Source organism: Phoca vitulina, unplaced genomic scaffold (genome assembly GCF_004348235.1).
Source record: "Phoca vitulina isolate PV1807 unplaced genomic scaffold, GSC_HSeal_1.0 scaffold13, whole genome shotgun sequence".
Taxonomy (NCBI): domain Eukaryota; kingdom Metazoa; phylum Chordata; class Mammalia; order Carnivora; family Phocidae; genus Phoca; species Phoca vitulina.
The window spans coordinates 9751717-9771607 of NW_022589716.1; the positions used below are offsets into that span (position 1 = coordinate 9751717).

General features: G+C 61.2%; 1 protein-coding gene across 1 annotated transcript; it reads right to left on the bottom strand.

Moving 5' to 3' along the window:
• Positions 1 to 12173: 12173 nt before the first annotated feature.
• DUSP7 (dual specificity phosphatase 7) lies at positions 12174 to 19510 on the bottom strand. Its single transcript, XM_032411399.1, has 3 exons — positions 18954 to 19510; positions 17034 to 17468; positions 12174 to 14280 (listed from the first exon to the last, which is right to left on the bottom strand). Exons 1-3 carry the CDS (start codon positions 19468 to 19470, stop codon positions 13973 to 13975), a joined length of 1260 nt encoding a protein of 419 aa, XP_032267290.1. The 5' UTR covers positions 19471 to 19510; the 3' UTR covers positions 12174 to 13972.
• Between the last annotated feature and the right edge of the window lie 381 nt (positions 19511 to 19891).

A 19891-nucleotide genomic window follows, 5' to 3' on the forward strand; every position in this document is an offset into this window, starting at 1 on the left:
CTTCTCTCCAGACGGGGATCCCTGAGGTCGGGGCGGGGGCTGCAGCAGCCGGGACCTGGCCTGGAGCCGCCGAGGCGCTGGGCAAGTGGACTCTGCGGCTCCACTTTGGAATTCCAGGCACATCCAGAGGCTGCAGCAGAGGCTGCTTGGGGGGGAAGCCAGGGCCCGGGCTGCATGGTGGAGAGAGGCCAGAGGAGACACCCACCCCTCCAGCACCTGCGGCAGCACCGTCAGCAGGGTGGGTGCGGTGGGTGCCTACGGGACCCCTACCCGGCCTTTACGCCTGCTCTCGTAACTCCTGGGGCCCCCTCCCGGCTACCTGCGGGATCACAGCTCAGTTCCGTGGCTCAGTGCCTCAGCCTCCCTTCTGTTGCTCAAAAGATGGGGGAAAAGAATCCCTCGTCATGAGGATGAAATGAGGTGATGTGTGCCTGGAACAGAGCCTGGCACACAGGGAGGTGAATCCATGTAGTTTCCTCCTCCCTGACTCGGGTGGCCTGGGAGCCCTGGGAGCAGGTGTCATGGCTTAACCATTCCAGGGGAGCCTATGGTGCCGGGGGATTAATCACCTAATCGCTGGGTTGTCCTCCTCATCCATCAGCTTGTACTTCTGTCCCACGGACCCACCAGAGCACATAGGCCAGAAGCTCCACTCCCCTCCTGTTGGGAAAACAAAAGGTCTGCGGGCAGCAGGGCCCAGAGGCAAGGGAGGGACAAATGTCCTCGGGAGGGCCTGTCCAGACCTAACCTTCTCAGGACCTAGACAGGCAGGGCAAGCCGTGGGCTAATGCCATGTGGAGGCTGGGGAATGGCCAAAGACAGGGAATGTGAGGGCAGGTCCCGGTGACCACGGAATGTGTCCCTGTGGGGAGTGCTGTCAAAGTGGCCACCAGGCCCTCTTGGAAAGGGACATCAGTCTCACCCCTTTCCAGAAATTCTTGGAAATAAGCAGGGAAGTGGCACAACAGCTCTGTGGAGAGCAGAGCCCACGCCCCCCCTCCCACCGCAGCCCCAGTCAAGACCCACAGGCCCAGCACGGTCCCCCAATGGCCTCCACTGGGTGGGGGGTGGGCAACAGGGTAGAAGACTCAGGGTGAAGTGTGAGCTGGCTCCCTAGGGGAGGGGAGCTCTGAAAGCCCCGCGACTGGGGAGACAGGAGGCTTGAGTCCCAGAGAGGAAAGAGGAGGACCGAGAAGGACATGGATGTGGGACATAGGCCCAAGCAGTGGGGAGTTGGTGGGTGTGACTAGAGGACGGCTTCCTGTGGGAGGGAACGATCGACTCAGGGGACCCTGGACACCAGCCTCTGGGGCTGATGTGAGCAAGGGTGGGTGGCTTCAAGGGTCATGAGACCTAGGTCCTGCTTCTAGACATGGTGCCCTGACACCCCCCACCATGAGAAGGGTACTTGTGGAAGGACAGTCTTCTTCCCCACAGCTTGCAGAACTGCCATGCCCCACCCACCTGTAGCCCCAGAGAGGGCCTGGTCTGCTGAGTCCCCCAGAGGCTTCTAGACCCCACAGAGCACCCCAGCTGGAGGGCACTGGAAGGACCATCCTGTGAATAAAGGGGGGATTCTGCTTCATTGGTCGAGGGCATCTGGAGCCCATTAGAAGACACAGAAGTCAGGTCCCTGAAGGAGTCTGTGATTGATTAGCCATGTCTGCCAAAGGTGGCCCGTGGACCAGATGAGGTCTGACAGCTCTATGTTTGCAGCCCTTCTTTTTTTTTTTTTTTTTTCCAGCCCTTCTTCATACAGACGGGAAACTGAGGTCCAAAGAGGAACTCTCCAAAGACCACAGAGCAAGTTAGGGGCTAACTGCTTCTACTTTCCTTCAAGTGCGGATTTTCTTAGGACAGATTCCCAGGGACGGGACTGCTAGGTTAAAGGTTATGTGTATTTTTAGGCCTTTAGACTTAAGTTGTCAAATGGCCTCCAGAACGTATCTCCGGGTCCCCTGCCCCTGGTGGGCTGTGAGGCAGTTCCGAAGGGGAGGCCCTACCCCACCCCACTCTGGCAGCTCCGTTTTACCTGTGGCCTGGGATAGAGTCACCTGGGCTCCCCACCCTGTGGTAGAAGGACTTACGGACTTCCAGACCCACAGCCTCACCCGGCCCCTTCCCTGGACCAAACTTCCCTGGACCTCAGTTTCCACCCATATAGTAAAACAGGGACCCGAAGGAGGAGTTTGGAGAACTTATGTGAAGTTTCCATCTCTGAGCAAGAGTCACTACTGGCCTCAGACACCCAGCAAGCAGAATGTTCCTGGGAATGGGAGGGTGGCTGAGCCCACTGGCCACTGGCTGAGGCCCCAAGACTACCCCAACGCAGAGTTCAGGCTCAGACCTGAAGGTATCTTGAGGCAGCTTCAAGCTCTCTGTTCCCTGAAGAGACACAGCTCAGGGGCTGCCTTGGAATCGAAGACTGTCAAACTGTGCTCAGAGTCCAGGTCTTGGCCTTTTTCGGCTGGAATTACAGCAGGGGCTCAGCCCTTAAGTCCTCCCAGGGTCCTGGGCCTGAGGAGGCTGGGGGAGGCCTTAGGCACGAGGGATTCTGAGGCTGGAGATTGGCAAGATGGGTAGCTGGGAGAGAAGGTGCCCTTGGCCGGGCTTGGATGGGAGAGCACCCACCTCTATCCCCGGCTGCCTGATGTGGCCCAGGCTGAACCCAGCACCCTCTAGCTGAAGCAGCAGCCCCACCCCCACCACATGCTCCTGGGAGCCCAGAAGGGGTGCCAAGGCAGGCAGGCTCCAGGGAGGGCTGGGCCGGGCATTTCCTGCCGACGGGTGCCAGGCTCCAGTCCCCTGAAGGCGTGATTCTTTAGTCTTAGTCAGAGGAAGTGAGGCAGGGCAAATGGGCGATGTGTGTGCGGTGCCGCCTGGCTGGGAGGACAGCAGCAGTAGGAGCAGGGGGCAGCCCGGGCCCGGCACCTCCCCGATAGCCGTGCACACCAGGTCTGCCCCCAACAGCCAGCCAACTGCCCCACACCCAGGCAGCTCCCCAGAGACCAGGCCCCAGCCATGACCGGCCCCTGACTCCGGCTCCCTCTTACCCAGTTGCTGAGTCTCTGCTCTGTTGCTCACCTGCCGTGTGGCTTAGACATGTCACTTCAACCCTCTGAGCCTTGGGGTTCTCATCTGTGAAGTGGGAAAGTTGGGGAACCCACACGCCCCTGGCTTTCCCCTGCCCCAACATCAGGAGCCCACCCTCCCGGTTTGGCCCATCCCCAGGTCCTGGGGAAAGAGTCGAGCAGGGTAGAGTCTATGCCCACCTTGAGCAGAAGGGGCAGTCCAGGCCCAGAGGGCAGAGCCCTCTCAAGAACTGGCTGCTCCCACAGTGTATGTCGTGTAGATGTGCCCAGTGGTGATCCCCCAGCCCTCGGCTTTGGCCAAGCTATCTGCAGCCCCACCCTTGGCTGGGGCCCAGGCCAATGAGCCTCCGGGCCCTCCACGGGCTGGTGATTTATCAAAAACATGGCTGCCTGCAGGCTCAGGATTCTCAGGCTTTTCTATGACCCAGCTCTGACCACAGTGGATAGAAGAAGCAGTTTCTGTTTTGGCCCTTGGTCAGGGACCTCTTCCCCAAGGTCCCACCCCTCTCCCACTGGAGAAGCCTAGCAAACCCTGGCCAAATAGAAAAGAGAGGAAGCCTGGGGGCTCAGGGCTCCAACCTCCGGTCCCTAACAAAGGGAGGCAGGAGGTGAGGCTGTGTGTGCCGAGAGCCCTAATCCTCTTGGCCTCTGTACCAACAGGTGCTCTTGAGGGTCTGAGACTAGCTCAAGGACAAGCAAAGGTGGCCTTGAGCTAGCTCACACTATGGAAGGTCCCTTGGAGCAGAGGTTGGGCAGGGGCCTGGTGAAGACTGAACTGGGGAGACCTCCTCTGTTTTCTCCCTGGGCTGGGGGCCCCTCCCTGCCTCTGCTCTCACTGGGGCCAGCACTGGCTGGAGCAGGGATACAGGTGGGAAGTCTCACCCCTCAGGCTCCCAGACACCCAGCACCCTTCCCGTGAGGCTCCAGGAGGGAAAGAACCAGGGGCACGGCCTGGTGCCCTCATAGTGGCTGGCTCTGCCCCAGCTCCGACTGAGCCGAAAGGGAAAGGTAAGGAAGGCCAGGAGGGTCTCCGGGACAGATGGGACTGGGCCAGATGGAGCGAAGGTGTCGGGCTCTGGCCAGGCTGGGTAGTCGGCCTCCCTGCCCGGGGCCTAGGCTAGGCGGGGGCAGCGGGGCTCAGGCTGGTGGGCTGTTGATCCAGCCCAACAATGATGAAATGGCCCCTTTGTCCTGCGGCGCCAAAGTTACTGTGACTGGAGGAGGCGTGACGTGAAAGGGTCATTGTTCCCACTTGGGCGGCCACTCAGGGAGCTGGAGGACCGACCCAGAGCGGGCTCCATGCCAAGGTTGCAGCCCCGCCTGTGGCCTGCGGCTGTCGGAGTGTCCTGGGCTCTCCGACTCCCACCCGTGGCCACCGCCCCGCAGGGCCAGCCCGAGCACAAGTGTCTGCCCACCACAGTGTCCCCCTCCCTCCGCTGCACTCTCCATGCTCTCTCCATCCGGAATGATATTGCGGGTCACAAATGCGATGCACCTGCAGTGTTGGGGGCTAGGCTCTGCTCTTTGCGTACATGTCAACCGTGTGAGGCCGGACGCCTGCGGGCTTGGGGGCTAAAGAAGGTATTGGGTCCTGGGGCAGGAAACCTGCCAGTGACATTTACATCCGGAGGCTGTGGCTTCAGGGAACCCCTGTCCCAACCTTCAAGGTGATGGGAAAGAGGCCCAGAGAAGGGAACTGGGTGGCCCCTGGTCACAAAGCACGAGGCAGTTGGCTGATGGACCTCCGTTCCCTCTGGACCCTTGAAGCCCCCTCCTTGCCAGTCCTCTTCTCCCGCCCCCTCCAATCCATTCTCCCCTGAGCAGCCGGCCCTGAGATCTTTCCAAAACCCAAACCTGATCGGGTCCTTCCTTGGCTTCCACCCTGTCATGGCCTCCCACATCCAGAGAAAGTTCAAGCTTCGGTGCTGGCCTTCAAGGCCTTCACCGTGCCGGAGCAGTCAGCGGGGAGAGGCCCTGTCTACAGTGCCGAGTGTCCCTCAGCCCCTGTGTGGGAGCACTGACCACAGCAAAGACTACTTTCTCTCTCCAGATCCAGCCTTCACTCCTTGCTCCCACGGGTCCTGCCCCCTCGAGGGATCCTCTTCTCCGCTGCTCCTCCAGGTCCTGCTGCCTCCAGCCTCTGGGGTTCAGGTGAAGAGCCAGGACGCTAGGCAGCGGTGGTCAGGAGGGGTTGGTGCAGGCCCAAGTTGGAGCCCCTTCTCCTCCGCCCAGGTGGCCCAGCTGGCTCCACGGCCTAGAACTCTTCTCCTCCCCGACTCGCCACTGCCCCCAGCAGCTAGCATCAGGCTCAGCCTGACCCAGGCTAATTAAACCCTCCCTCAGCCCAGGCGAAGCTCTGGCTCCAGCTCTAGACTTTTTTCCCTGGAGGGATGGAGCTAATGAACCGAGAGGGTTTAATTAATCAATTAGCGTGGCCTCCAGACCCCTCCACTTAGTCGTGGTAGTGACGGATATTTATAAACAGGAGCTGCCAGACCCTTCTCTGGCTGGCTGGAACTGAAGGGGAAAGCAGGCGATCACGGTGGGCGCCGAGGCAGCAAGAACAGGGGCTGCAGAAGCAGGAGACCCAGCCGGTGGCGCAGAGGGGCCCAGTGCCACCTCCTGGGCGCCACCAAAGCCCTGAGCAGGTGCAGAATCACAACAGCTGGGCACGTGAGGCTCCACAGTGAGGCGTGTACTCCAGGTCCACCTCCATGGGCACAAGTCACGCAGGACTGACATCCGGAGGTAGGCAAGTTTCCAGAAGTGCCCCCAGACAATGGCCAGAGGGCTGATGATGCCCAGCTGGACCCAGCACCGTGGCTAGCAAGGCCTCCAGGGGATGGGGCTGCATAGAAGGCCACAGAACCCCGGCTGGGGGAAGAGGTTGGGAAGGCTTTCTGGAGGAGGAGGTATTTGAGCTTGGCTCAGGGAAAGAGTAGGGAGGGGTAGCCAACCGGAGGGGCTGTAGGTGACGCAGAGTATTCCAGGAGGAGGAAATAGCATACGCAAAGGCCTGGAGGCAGGAACACAGGAGGTTCTCCACCACAAGACGTCGCCTTCTCTGGGAAGCCTCCCAGATGGCCTTACCTGGTAGAATTGGTGTCCCTGAGACTCTGCCCCTCCAGCCTGCATACTCCAGGACAGCCCGGACTCAACCCTCCTCCCCAAGCCTCCTGACCCATTACCAGCTCTCCTCCTCTACCTCCCCTGCCCCGTCCTGGGGAACCCACAGATGGGTCAGTTGAGAGGAGGGACTCCCGATCCAGCCAGACCTGCACCCCGACCCCAGCGGGGCACCTTCCAGGCTTCGCTGCTCTGTCCTGGCTTCTTCCTCTGTTCATCGGGGATAATCCAGCGCCTCCCTCTGAGGGCTGCTGGGAGGATCAGTTGAGTTGATCATGTAAAGCCGGCAGGGCCCCCTGGCCCAGAGCAAGGGCCATGTACCTGCGTTGGTATTAGTACTGTTACTGCCCGAGGACCAGATACTCAGCAAAACTCCCAGGCAGGGCGGCCGTGAGGGACAGCTGGGGCTGCTGACCCGGGCAGGGGCTCCAGCTGAGGAATGGTCCAGTCCCCAGTGCTTGCTGGGCCCCTGCTGGGTGCCTGGCGCCACTGACACTCGGCTTCTCCAAATCAGCTACAATAATAGCCAAACATAAAAGATAAATGATCCTGCTTTCCTTTCGGAAACCAATTGGAAAAATGGAGCACAGGTGTTTGCCCCGGAAATGCCACTCCTGGGCACGAGGCCCAGAGAAAGAGCCTGAGATGCAGAAAACACTACACCCAGAGTCCTGGCCCAGAGGTCCTGATGCGACAATGAAGACCAGAGGCCACCTGAGTGCCCAGCGGCCAGGGAGGGGCAGTGGTGTCCAGCCTCTCTCTTTCTCAGGGGCAGGGGAGAGGGCCACAGACGCCTGGCTCCAGGGATCTAGGGAAAGTGTGAACCAGGCCTCTGCTCCCGCTTGTGCCCCGACCTGGAGCACCATCCCAAGCCCCCCACACTATGCTCTGTAGAGGAGGGAAGAGAAGCGGCTCCAGCCAGCCAGGCGCCCAGGTGAGGTGCTGAGGATGAGCAGGACTTGGGAATTTGGGGGGCTGGTGAGGAGGGGCTTTGGACAAGCAATATAGGGTAACAGGCTGAGCAAAGAAATAGAGTGAGAGGGAGGGACTGAGCTCAAGGCCCTTTCTGACATCCCCAGGAAGACACGTAGAATCCCTGATCAAACCATCCTCGGGCAGGCTGGGAGCAGGGAGGCGCAGGCCATAGAGCTAGGACCAGGGACCAGGGCTCACCTGGGAGCAACACTCTAAATTTCTCAGGCCCTCAGGACCAGGGGACACTGTGAGAGAGTGCTCTAGGCAGGTAGATGGAAGGAGCAAGTGTCCTCAAGGGGCTGTAGCAAAGGAGTCTACTGGAGCAGACAAGCACCAGGCCTGGCCCTCCCCTCCCCAGGCAGGCCCCCTGCCCAAGGCCCCCCAGCCCTGAACTCCAGCCTTCTCCTTTTAGGCTGGGTACTGGTTCCTAGGTTACTCCTGATGCCAGGCTGTCCAGCCCTTGGGAGAGAAGGCAAGGTCTGGGCCATAATCCCTAAGTCCCGGGTCTGAAGGCCAGGTCCCTCGGAGTCATTCTCATTTCTCACCTGTGCAAACAGAGAACCTGAGGACTGGATAAGGAGGACGCCTGTCCGAGATCACACAGCCATCAGTGACGGCTGGCCCTGGGAGGTGGCCCTCGGGGGTCATAGGTAAACTGGCATCATCATGACTCACTTTCCCAAGGCCTCATTGGAAGGAAGGCCCTTCATCCTGTTTTCTCCTCTTAGACCCACAGTTCTTTTTTTTTTTTTTTTAAGATTTTATTTTTAAGTAATTTCTACACTCAACAGGGGACTTGAACCCACAACCCCGAGATCAAGAGTTGCATGCTCCATCAACTGAGCCAGCCAGGCGCCCTAGGACCCACAATTCATATCTCTGCTGTACAGAAGAGCAAGGCTCTGTCCCAGAAAAGTCTTCAGTAGGAGGGGGGGAACTTGGTGACCCCTGCCTCTCTCTGGGTGTTCAATGTGTGAGTACACGTTGAGGGGTGGGGGCAGGTGAGTGGGAACTCAGACCCTGTGGCCAGGGTTCCAGTGGACCCACGCTTGTCCTGGCTAAGGCCCATCCTTGGATGTGGCGTGGCGGCTGCCATTCAGGCCATGGACGTGGAGTCAGACAGGCTGGGACCTCTGTCCACACAACGGGTCCTGCCTCCCATGAGCTGCCTCCCACGCTGCTTGTCCTGCCGGTGTGGTTCACCCTCTCCTTGTCCACAGCGGCCCAGCCCCCCACCACCCTGAGTGACCAGCTCAGCCTCCTCACTGTCCCCTGTCCTGCATGTTTCCCTTCAGGCTGTTCTCCACTTAGTAGCTGGGGGATCTTTCTAGTGACAACCAGACCCTATCAGGCTTAGGATTAAAGCTCGTTAGGGGCTCCCTGGTTCTCTGGACCACACCTGGTCCTCCCTGGCCCATCCAGCCCTGGAGAAGGGGCTGCAGCTTCTCCTTTGCCTGCAGCAGGGGTGGAAGGACCCTGGGGCCAGAGGAGGTGCGGGTATGGAAGGGCTGATGGAGAGCCTACAGATGCACAGAAGCCACAAGGTAGCCGATGCTCCTGGAGGTGTGTGATGGGGCAGCCCTGGGGAAAGGGGTTGGCTGCCTGAGCAAAGGGTGTTCCAGCAGGCACTGTTGTCCCATGTCGCCTGTGGAGGCTAATCTGACCCAGCCAGAGACAATGGGGCTGAGGCCTCATCTTACCTCTTGAGAGTTGCTAATGACGGTCTTTAATGGCCATGCCTGGGAAGGGATGACCTCACCCCACCCGCGCCCTAATGAGAGGAGGCTGGAGTGAGAGGCAGGCGGCTCCTCTGTCACTGTGGGACCTGGTTGGGCTTGTCCTGTCTGAGAAATGAGGGGGCCGTGTGTGTGTGTGTGTGTGTGTGTGTGTGTGTGTGTGTGTGTGAGTGCGCGCACGTGCACGCATGCATATGTCCTTGGTCCTTCACAGGGCCGGATAGAGAAGGCTCCCAGCCCGACTGGGGAGGCCGGATGTGGGTGAAAGACTCAGGGCAGCAGCGTGGGGAGGCCTAGCTTCTTCCCTGACTCACTCCATGACCCCATCTGAGCCTCGCTTTCCCTATCTGCATAGGGTTGGGGGGGACAGGACAATTCTGAACCGTCTCCAGGCTCTCAGGTCTGCTGGGTATCAGGAGTCAGATGGGACCAATCCCAGAAGAACTCTGGGAGGAGGTGAGAGGGCTGTGCTCAGGTGGGGTCCAGAACAAGCAGGGGGAATAGATCAAAGATCAGGACCCAGGCTCCTGGGGTGCCCAGGCTCCAGGGACGCCTGGCTCCCACATCAGGCTTTCCAGCTTCCGCTAAGAGTTTGGTGTGGGTGCTGGTGTCCCCGCCACGTCCAGACTGACGCAGAAGACAGCCCAGTGTAGACCTGGTGTTTGGAGGCAGGCCTGGGTATGCCAGGCAGCCGTGGTGGTAGGGGAGGGGCAGGTCCCAGCACGGGTTCGCTGCACACCTCCACCCTGCCCCATTCATGAGGGATGACTGTGTTTGCACCCTGGGGAGAAGCCCTGGGTGGGTGGGGGGGGCAACCCCTCTCCTGAGTGCTGCCTGCCCCTCCCCCAAGCTCAGAGCGGGACTACCCTAGGAAAATGTTCATCTCTTTTGCGGTCAACTTGTCAGACGCCCTGCAGGGGGACTGCTCCGTAGTGCTGCAAGTTCTTTCTCGTGTCCAGCCTTAGTCACTCCTGCTGTTGCGCCTGATTTATTTATCAGAGGACAAGCTGAGGGCCCCATTATCCCGCCACCCAGCCTGACATCACCAAACTTCCCTCAGGCATGTTCCCACTCCTGGGGCAGCCCAGCCGACACAGGAAATGGCTGCTGGATGAATGTGCCTGTGAGTGAGTGGCTCAGATCTTCCTCCCATGAGAAGGCTGGGAAGTGGCTAAGACGAGGAGGGAGGGGGGCGCTCCTGGGGCCTGGGCTGAGACAGAGACAGAGACAGGAATCCAAAGGGAGGCAAAGAGGGGGTCAGGAGGAGAGTTGGGACTGAGAGCACATGGACTAAACAGATCCCTCTCAGAGAGCCAGCGTCCTGGAGCTCAGCGGACATGGGCATCAAGGGCTTCCGCCAGAGATGGCCTGGGCGAGCCAGAGCCCACAGGGGAGGAGCACAGTAGAAACAGGGCGGAGTCACAGGAGCTCAGAGTGGGCCGTGAGGTGGGAACCTGGGAGCCGGGGTAGAGACAGCCAGCCAGAGTAAGCATGGCCCAGCCATGACCTGGTCCTCTGTCCCCACCAGAGAGAAGCTGAAGGGAACCCGCAGCCAGGCATGGTGCTGAGGTGTGAACTTCCTCAGATGAGGACACGGAGGGTCGGCGAGGCCGCCAGGCCTGAGGTTGCACAGGAGGTCAAGCCCCCTCGTCCTCCATTCGAGGAGCTGGCTCGGGAGGCAATGCCGCTCCCACGCCCCAGCCTGTGCTTGGGCATGCTGGTACTGCCAGGCGCTCATTCGGCCTGTCGAGGGCCCAGCCCCCAGCCCGGCCCCCGCGGGCTTCCCCAGCCCCGGCCAAGGGCAGCAAGAGGGAACAAAGGCCCAGTCTCTGCCTGCGCAGGCCCCCACCCCCTTGCCTGCCCCTGGCACAGAAGGGCCAGGGCCCAGAGGCAGCCCAAGTGCAAAAGCAGCACCCGCCCCTTCGCCGAGGCTGTGAGAAGCCCCCTTCCCCCTGCCACGGGCCTGCTGGCTGCACAAGCGTTCCCCCATTCTAGAGATGGGCAAGCTGAGGGGGCGAGGAGCTGGTAGCCACACGTCTGGGATTAGAACTGAGGTCCCTCTGCTTGAAGGACCTGCCCTCTACCCCTCATCAGATGCCTGAAGGCATCACTGTGCTCCGGTTGAACGGAACTCCTGGGCAGAGACGGGGCAGGGACCAAAAAGTAGTCTGGACAGCCCAGCTGGGAGTCTTTGGAAAGGGGCCGGTTGCCCTTACCCACCGCAGCTGCCTACCGGCGGCCAGCCCAGTGTGGTCACGGCGGAAGGGGTAAAGCTAGATGAGAGGCAGAGATGAGGAAACTGAGTCAGCACCTGGTCCCTGACTGGGGCTCACTCAATCCAGCCGGAGGCAAAGGAAACATAAACCGCTCCGGAGCCTCTGTTCCCCGCTCTGGAGCCCCGTTCCACATGGAGCTAGGCCGCCTACAGAGGGCCTCACACCCCCAGGCCATGGCCACCATCCTTCTCCAGGCCCCTTCCCTCTTTCTTGCTCCCTGCTTCCACCCAGGGGGTCCCGGCATGGTGGGTGGGCACTCACTTGCTCTGGAGAAGCCAGGCATGGACCCCAGGGCCCCCCTGTAGGCCCAGACCAGGAAACGAATAGAACATGCTCATCGTGCCCCGAACACAAAAAGCACTGGGTATATGGGTGTCATTGGTTTCACTTTAGAGATGGAAACGGAGGCTTAGGGAGGCTTGAGGGACCTGAGGCCGTCCAGCTCCTAAGGAGCAAAGCAGGGCTGACCCATCACCAGCCAGGTTTCACATCCCGCTGACTTCCCAGGGACTGTGGGGGTTGGGATGATGAGGTGATACGCGCACACCCCCTATTCCACCCACAAGAGCAGCAAGAGGAAAGGTCAGGGCCCCAGGGCCCGGTCCATAGCCCGGGGCCCTGGGGCAAATCTGGCCAATGCCCGAGTGGACAGCCCTGAGCCATTCAGGGTGAGCAGGGGCTCAGCTGTGTGACCTTGGCCCAAAACCTCTCCAAGCTTCCATCTCCTGCCAACCAACCAGCCTTTAAAATCCCCCAGAGAAAGTCCTGAGATCCCTGCCTGCAGTGCCCGAAGGCTGGGGAAATGCCACACATCAGCTCCCTCCCCGCCAGGCCCTGCCTCTCCTCCTCCTCCTCCTGGCTTAGCTGCCTTCACACAGGACAGGTGCTGGGACGCCTCCCACCCCCAACTCCCCCCTACCCCCGCCTGACTGGCCCAGGCCCTTACTGGACACCACAACTTGTTTTAAAGAAAAAATAATATTTATTTGCAATATAAACAAAGTCCCGTTGCTGGTTCGGGATATATATATGTATGTGTGTGGTATATATATGTAGGGTCACAAATTTTCCTTCATAAGATCATAAAGCAAAACTGGCCACCCTCTTGGCATACTCTCATTTACACAAATCTGATGCATCTTTCCGGGTTTTTCTTTTTAAAAGTAAAAAAGAGAAAGAACCATGTACGGCATGGAAGCTTTTTGTCAATTTCTCGACTGTGGCAAGATTTTAATCCGCTGCCTTTAAGAATCCCTGAAAACCGCCCCGTGAGGTAAGACGCGGTGGGGCAGAGTTTCCGTAGCCTCGCTCGCATGCCAAGTGCGGACTCGCTCAGGGACCCCGGCCTGACCACTCACCTCTCCCTGGGCCCCTGTGCAGTCGTGACACCTGGTGGTACTGAGGCTGGAGAAGGAACAAAACTGGAGGAGGATAACGGAATCCGTGGCTTTGTTCTGTGGATCCTGGGAGGGGGGTGGACAGAGCCCCACGCCCCTTTCTCTTGTCCATCCTCGCCCCTTCCGCCCCTGCCCTGGGATTGAGACGGGTGCGAGTTTCCTGGTAGTAAAAGGCGTGGGCAAGATGAGCGCAGGGCCAGCTTCCACGGGACACGGGGGCTCGGGGTGGCAGCTGGACCGAAGCAACAGCCAGGGTGAGGGACAGAAACTAGGAGGCGGGGCTGGGCCTCCACCACCTAGGCTTCCCCCAGCCGCTGGGCCTCCACTCTCAGTCACAAACAAACGGCGGGGAGAGAGAGAAAGAGACAGACAGAAGTAGTGGGTACTATAGAGAGGGCCCGGGCTCAGACCCTCCTACGGGCTGAACCCAGAGGGCTAATGCTACTGCTTGACAGTCCCCTGCAGCCCCACCTCCAGCCGGCCTGCCGCAGGGCCTCCCATCTCCTGCCTCCGGGAGTCTGCAGGGGCTGCCAGAGGGCTGAGAATGCAAAGGCCACCCGTCAGCCCACCCATCATGACTTGCAGAGGTCATCACGGGCGAGTGCAGTGCCATGGGGGCTGGGCCAAGAGACGTGGGCATGACTGGGGGGTCTGATGCCAAGGGAGCAGCAAGCCACCCCTTCGAGAAGGGCCTGCTGCTGCAGAAACGGGAGGCTTCACACATGTGCAAAACGCATTTGGTCAAGATCAACACGGGGTTTGTCTTTTCCATTAAAAACAAAAACCAAAAAACCAATAATTGCTTTTTGAAATAGGAAGAAAAACAAAACTGAGAACACTTCTCTTTCTCTCTCACAGGATCAAGGAAGGGATGAAATACTGGTTTATACAATCCACTGTTGCATGTAGCCTGATAATAACACTTTTCATTAAAAAAGAAAAATCAAGAAGAGCTTGAACACTTGCCGTGCTCCAGCGAGCTTGGATTCACCTGCCAAAAGTAAAAAGTAAACTCAGGTCCGTGGATGTGTCTTTAAAAAACAGCCAAACTGGCTGGCCCATCTGCCGATGGAGTGTCCTGGGACAAGGATGAGGCCCTGCTGGCCTCCCGAGGCCATGTGTCCCAGAGCTCAGGGCCTCTCCAGAAAGTCCTGCAGAGGGAGGCCTTGCTGTGGGGTCCGCCCGCCCCAGGGCGGTGAGGGCAGCGAGGGCAGCTCGGCCGCCTGCCCACCCGGGGCCTCCGGGCACCGGCCATGTCCGAGGCTGTCTGGGTTCCGGCTGGACGTAGCAGGAGCGGGCCGCCCACCTGGCCCGAGGGGGTTGGGGGGGGTGGTCGGGAGGGGCCGGCCCCCGCCACCTGTGCCCCAGCCTCACGTGGACTCAAGGGTGTTGAGTGGGAACAGGTTGTGGTTGGTGGGCGTGGAGAAGTAGAGCTGCTCGCTGGGGGTGTGGTTGTCACACGGGCTGCTCAGCCCCAGCGTCCGCTCGAAATCCAACAGCTGCCCCATAAAGTTGAAGTTGGGCGAGATGTTGGACTTTTTCCTCTTGACGAAGTCGTAGGCGTCGTTGAGCGACAGGTTCATCTTCTGCATCAGGTAGGCCACGGTGACTGTCACCGAGCGGCTGATCCCTGCCAGGCAGTGCACCAGGACACCACACTTCTTGGAGCGGGCCTCGTCTGAAACACACGGGCATGGGTCAGGAGGGCGCCTCCTCCAGGGAGCCGGAGGTGGGGCTGGGGCACAGAGGGCGGCAGGGTCACTGGCTGGTGCTGCCCGACTCTTGGGGGACCTGGTGAAGGCCCACACGGGTGGCACGGCCACTGGGGGTGGAGGGCAAGAGCATGACTGCGGAGAGGGCTCTGCCACGCGTTCGCTTCAGGTCACTGGGCGTCCCTGTGCCTCGGTCTCCTCATCCATAAAATGGGCCCCCGTGTTCACAGCACCCTTATAAGGACCTGAGCCAAGAGAGGGCTCTCCAAACCCTGGCACCAGTGATGGCCACCAGTCACTGCCTGGCCGGCTGCCGCGACAGCCGAATGCCCAGCCTGTGCTGAGGGTGTCACCCGTGTCCTCTCAGGCCATCTGCACCACGGTCAGCAAGTTCATTTTATAAATGAGGTCACAGGTGCAAAGACAGAGCGACAAGCCCAAGGCCACAGAGAGGCTCCTCCTAACTCCTAGCACACACCACTGTCAGCCCACGACCTGGCCGGGGGGAGTGAGCTCGTTCTCCTGGTGCGGCTCCCGGGGGGACCCCCTGAGGGCCTCCTGGGAAACAGGTCTGAGGGGAGCGCTTGAAAGGAAATGGGGGGCCTGGCCCTACAGCCAGCTCTGCCCTGTCCCCCGCCCCTTAGCTTTACTCAACATCCAGGGACTGGGAGGAAGGCCACACCTGAGATTTCGCAAGGGAGGCTTGCTTAGGTGGCCCCCCCCCCGGCTTACTAGACTCCCCCCAGCAGGCCCATGCACCAGTGACATCTCCCACCACCACCAACCAGGCTCTGCCCACTGTCCCAGCTTCCCCCAGTGCCGCTCTCAGGCTCCTTGGCCTGCACACAGTAGGAGCTCAATAAACATGGCTGAGCCACTGAACAATCGGCCCCGTAAGCGCTCCTCCCCTGGGCGCGGGGCCGCCGCCTCTGTGTGCCACAGCTGTGCCCTCAAGAGGCAGCTCTCTGGGGCCCTCAAGGTGCCTACCTCTCTGATTCTGAGCCCACTGGGAGCCAGGCACACAGCTGGCGCTCAATCAGTGCACTCCCACAAGATGACGCACAGGTTCACAAGTTGTTCCGTCTCTGGTGCTCATTCCCTCGGGCCTGGCAGAGCTTCCCTCCTCACCCCCACGAGGGTGCCCAGGGCTAAGCATGCAGTAGGTACTTAATCCAGATCCAGGGACTGCCTGGAGGCAAGACTAGCAGGGGAAGAGAGAGTAGCCGCAGCTTGGTGCAGAGTCGTGCGGTCTGACCTTGAGACTTGGGGCTAACGGCATGGTGGAGATGAGCCTCCAGTGGTGACACACCAGAGTATGGGGAACGCCTGGCCCCCAAACCCACTCCCGGGTGATCCAAAGTGAAACTGCTTCCGCTGGCTTTATTTTTAGCTTTCTCAGGGTGTGGCTGAGCAGCGCACGGGCTAGGGCTTGATCCTGTCCCACTGAGTCCTAGGGGATGCTTGGGCCTCTATTCCTTCACTTGTCCCCCCCCCCACCCCTACACCCTGTTCTGTCCCCCTCCCCAGATGCAGAGGGGCCTTCAAAAAGCATAAAGGCACCCATGAGCCAGGCTCAGCCCTGGGAGCCTGGGATCCCCCTCTCTGCTCCCCTGTCTTGTTTGGGGGACAGAGTGAATGCTCAGGCAGGACCCAGAGACCTCCTGGCCTTGTCCTCCTGGGCAGAGCTGGGAAGCTCCCGACAGCCCTGGTCACAGCCCCTCCCCCAGGCCTCAGCTTCCTTCCTTCCTCCCAGCCAGGCACCTAGTTTTGGTTCCCAGTAAGCGGATGAGGCGGGGAAGCCTCCCACTTCCTGTTATTAAAGCTAGCCCGGCCCAGCTGACACCAAAACGCCCTCCACTGGACACGGCCCGCCAGCAGGAGAGGACTGCCCAGGCCACCTCCTCTCTGCCACTGGAGGCTGGGCAGAAACACAGGGTCACCAGGCTCAGAGAGCCAAGGGTTTACATTCACCCTGATCTTGTATCCCTTCCCTGCACCCTGGGTAAGAGCTGGGGCCAGGAAGATGACCTGCAGTCTAACAGCCTCCAGCTGGCCACAGAGGAAGCAGGATGGGGAGGTTAAAGATAAGGCAACTCGTGGATCTTGAGTCAGCTGGGGATGTCGGGGGCTGAGGGCTCTAAGCCGAACAGCAGAACATACTGCTCCGGGGGAGGCCTTCTATACTCCAAGCAAGCCCCACAGGCTGCCGGGAGCACCTAGGGCCCTACCAAGTCACTCTGGCTCACAACATTCCAATAGCTGCCCATTCGGGGTCGGCCTTTGGCTCCAGGGCCACCCTTCAGCCCCCTCAGGTACAAAATAAAGCCCAAAGAGGCACGGTGGCAGCCCCCTCCCGGAAAACATGTGTGCCGAGGCGTGATGCAGAGCAAGCAAGACCTGTGGGAGGTCTAAGAGCTGTGATGTTTCAGCTTGCTGAGCCCAAAACAGCAGAGCCAGAAAAACACAAGCTGGACAGTAGAGTCCGTGGGGTGCCAACAGTTGGGGGGAGTCCAGGGCTCAGGGGACCGCTCGGGTCCTGAGGGCCTTGGTGACTCAGAGCAGGCATGGGTTCGGCCCCGGGCACATGCTGGTACACGCAGGGCACACACAGGCTTCGACAGGCCCAGAGGTACCCAGTCGGGCGCCAGTGACACCCAAGTCCCACACACACCTCGACGCACCTGCCCGCCCACCCCGCCCAGAGCGCAGCAGCACCTACCAATGAAGCTGATGGCCTCGGGGAAGAACTGGGAGAGGTTCTGGCTCCAGTGGTCAGAGATGGGGATCTGCTTGTAGGTGAACTCGCCGCCGTGCTCGAAGGCGTTGGGCAGGTTAGGCGTGACATTGAGGATATACTTGATGCCATACTTGCCGAGCACGTCCAGGTTCGTGGAGTCCTTGGCGCAGCCGAGGTAGAGGTAGGGCAGGATCTGGACGGGGAAGGCCGGTTGGCTGGATGGCACGGGGCTGCCGTCCGACTCAGTAGCACTGCTGGGCAGCTCCCGGTCTGACTCCCCATCTGAGCAGTCGGAGCTGATCCGTAGGCCCCCCAGGCCCAGCACTGAGGTGGGTGGTGAGCCACTTGGTGAGGACGAGCTGTCCACGTTGGTCTCGCAATGCTCTGAGTACTCTGTCTGGAACTTGTTGAAACCACCTGTGGCCAGGGTAAGAGGGCCTGGGTGAGAGACTGCCCGTGCTACTGGCCAGTGTCCCCAGACCAACGGGCTGCACGAGACCAGTGATAGCCAGCGCTGCCCACATCAGGCACTAGAACGCCAACAACAGCCAACGTGGGCCTGCTCCTGTGTTCTCTACGTCTCTCCCATGACCCACCTGACAGAATGGGAAACTGAGGCCCCAGGAGGTGAAGTAACATGCCTGAGCTCCATACCCTGGCCCATAAGGCTTCAGGGCCCCAGCCACACCAGCAGCTTTAGGCATTCAAGGCCAGGCCCCAGCTCATTTCTCTTCCACAGCCCCCATGCACACCTGGCACCCATGGGTGCTCAATAACTGCTAAGTGGTAGAGGAAAGCAGACCACCCCATCTCAGGCCAGTACCTGTGGGTGTGCGAACCCCTCTTACAGATGAGACTGCAGGGGCCAGAGCTGTGTCTAGGTCAGTTAGAGGCCCAGAGGGCCTGGGCCTCCTGACTGGGAGTCCAGTCCTTGCCCCCCACCCCCAACCACAGTCAGGGAGGGCAGTGTGAAAGTACTGGTTGGCTCTTTCCACCCACAGTGGCAAGTTCGTAAAAGGGGTCCCAACTCCACCTCTTCCCCTTAGAACTCAAGACCCCCAGCCTAGGAAACACAGAGGGGGAGGGCTGCTGGGGCTTTAGAGAGACAAGAAATGGGGAGCGCCTTGCAGCTAGGCATGGGCCCTGCGCCCGAGGGTGCCGCAGGCCTCCCCTCCCCTCCCCTCCCTGCCCGCCCGCCGGCTGCCAGCGAGAGGCCATTTTGGAATGTTAATTGGAAACACCGGCTGCAGCCACTCGCCCCCCAGCTGCCTCCCCCTTCCACAAGCTTTAGGGCAGTAGGCTGGGGACTTGGGGGTCCCGGAAAGCCAGGGCAGGGGACACTGCTTATAGTCCTGCCCCAAGTGCCTCCAAGAGGCTGTGATCCCCAAGTAGTGAGGCCAAGGCTGAGATGCCCAGAGTCCCCCAACCCAAACGGTCCCTGTACCTTGGGGGCGGGGATAATGCTGCCAAAGGCTCCTATATCCTGACCCTAGTCTCCCAGGGACACGCATTCTAGGCTGGAGCAGCTGGACCTGGGTGCCCTGTCGTCTTTGGGGTCCCAGGAGGCGGCCCCTTCCTCCTCTGAGGGGCTCAGCAGGAGCCTAGGCGCTGCCATGACCCCAACAAGAGGAAGAAAAAAAAAAAAAAAAGACAGCCCAGGCTGGGAAAAGTTTGTTCAGCCCACTCGAATCATGCCGAGAACGAGGTGCAGAGGGGACCCCCGCGCCTGCCTAAACCCGCACCGCGGGGGCCGAGCTCCCGGTAGAGGCGGATGCGAGCCGGGGGCGACGTGGCGCCGGCCGGGCCGGCGGAGCGCACGGAGAGAAAGCAGCCTCCGGCGGGGGCGTCAGGGAGCCGCGGGCGAGCCGCAGTCCCGGACGGGGGTCTCAGTGCTGCCCTCACCTTGGAGGTAGTAGGCCTGGCAGCCGTCGTCGCGTAGCTTTTGCAGGAGCAGGCCAAGCACCGAGGCGGGAGCGCCGGGCTCGGGCTGCCACTCGGCCGTGGCCTCGTCGTAGAGCAGCACGGTGGCCGCCTTGCAGCGCGTGGCGAAGCGCTCCTTGTCGGCGTGGTTGGGGATGATGGAGCGGATGGGCAGGTTGCCCTTGCGCAGGCGGCGCAGCATGAGGCCCGGGATGGCCAGGTTGATGGCCGTCTCGATGTGCGACGACTCGAAGAGCTCGTGCGGCCGGCAGTCGAGCAGCAGCAGGGACGCGCCGCCGCGCGCCTCCAGCTCCTCCTGCAGCCACTCGGCGCTCTTGCAGGGCATGGCCCCCGCACCCGTCGCCGCTCCCGCGCCGGTGCTAGCGCCGGACCCGGACCCCGCACCGGGCTCCGACCCCGCCCCGGTGTCCCCAGCAGCCGACGCCCCCGAGGCCGACATGTGCGCCCGCGCTGGGGGGCCGCGGAGCTGGTTTTTCATGGGGAGCGCGGGCGGCCCGGGGCAGGGGCCGGGCAGCCCTGCCCTGGGACGGCGCCCCGGCCGCGCGGGCCCCAGCCGCGTCTCCGGGCGCCCGCCTCCCGCCGAGCTGCGCGCCCGCCGTCCCGGCCTCCCGGCCTCCGTCCCGCCCGGCCCTCCGCGCGCGCCGCGGCCTGACAGCCCCAATTAAACGGCGGCTCCGGCGGCCGCGCGCCGAGGCGTCCTCCGGGGGGCGGGGCCGCGGGGGCCGGCGCCCGGACTTAAAGGCGCCGCGCCTCCGCCGCGCCTCCGCCGCCCCTCCCCACCGAGGACGCGAGCGCGCTCGCGGCCCCGTGCGCCCCGAGACCTGCGCCCGCCCGGGCCCTCGCCCCACCTCAACCCGGACCTGGCTAAGACCCGCCTGGGGTGCCCAACCAAGACCTTT

Coding starts and splice junctions, on each gene's coding strand:
- DUSP7 (XM_032411399.1), bottom strand. CDS start 19,470: ATGAAAAACCAGCTCCGCGGCCCCCCAGCGCGGGCGCACATGTCGGCC. Junction 17,469..18,953: donor CCAGGCCTACTACCTCCAAG/GTGAGGGCAGCA, acceptor CCCTGGCCACAG/GTGGTTTCAACAAGTTCCAG. Junction 14,281..17,033: donor CGAGGCCATCAGCTTCATTG/GTAGGTGCTGCT, acceptor CGTGTGTTTCAG/ACGAGGCCCGCTCCAAGAAG.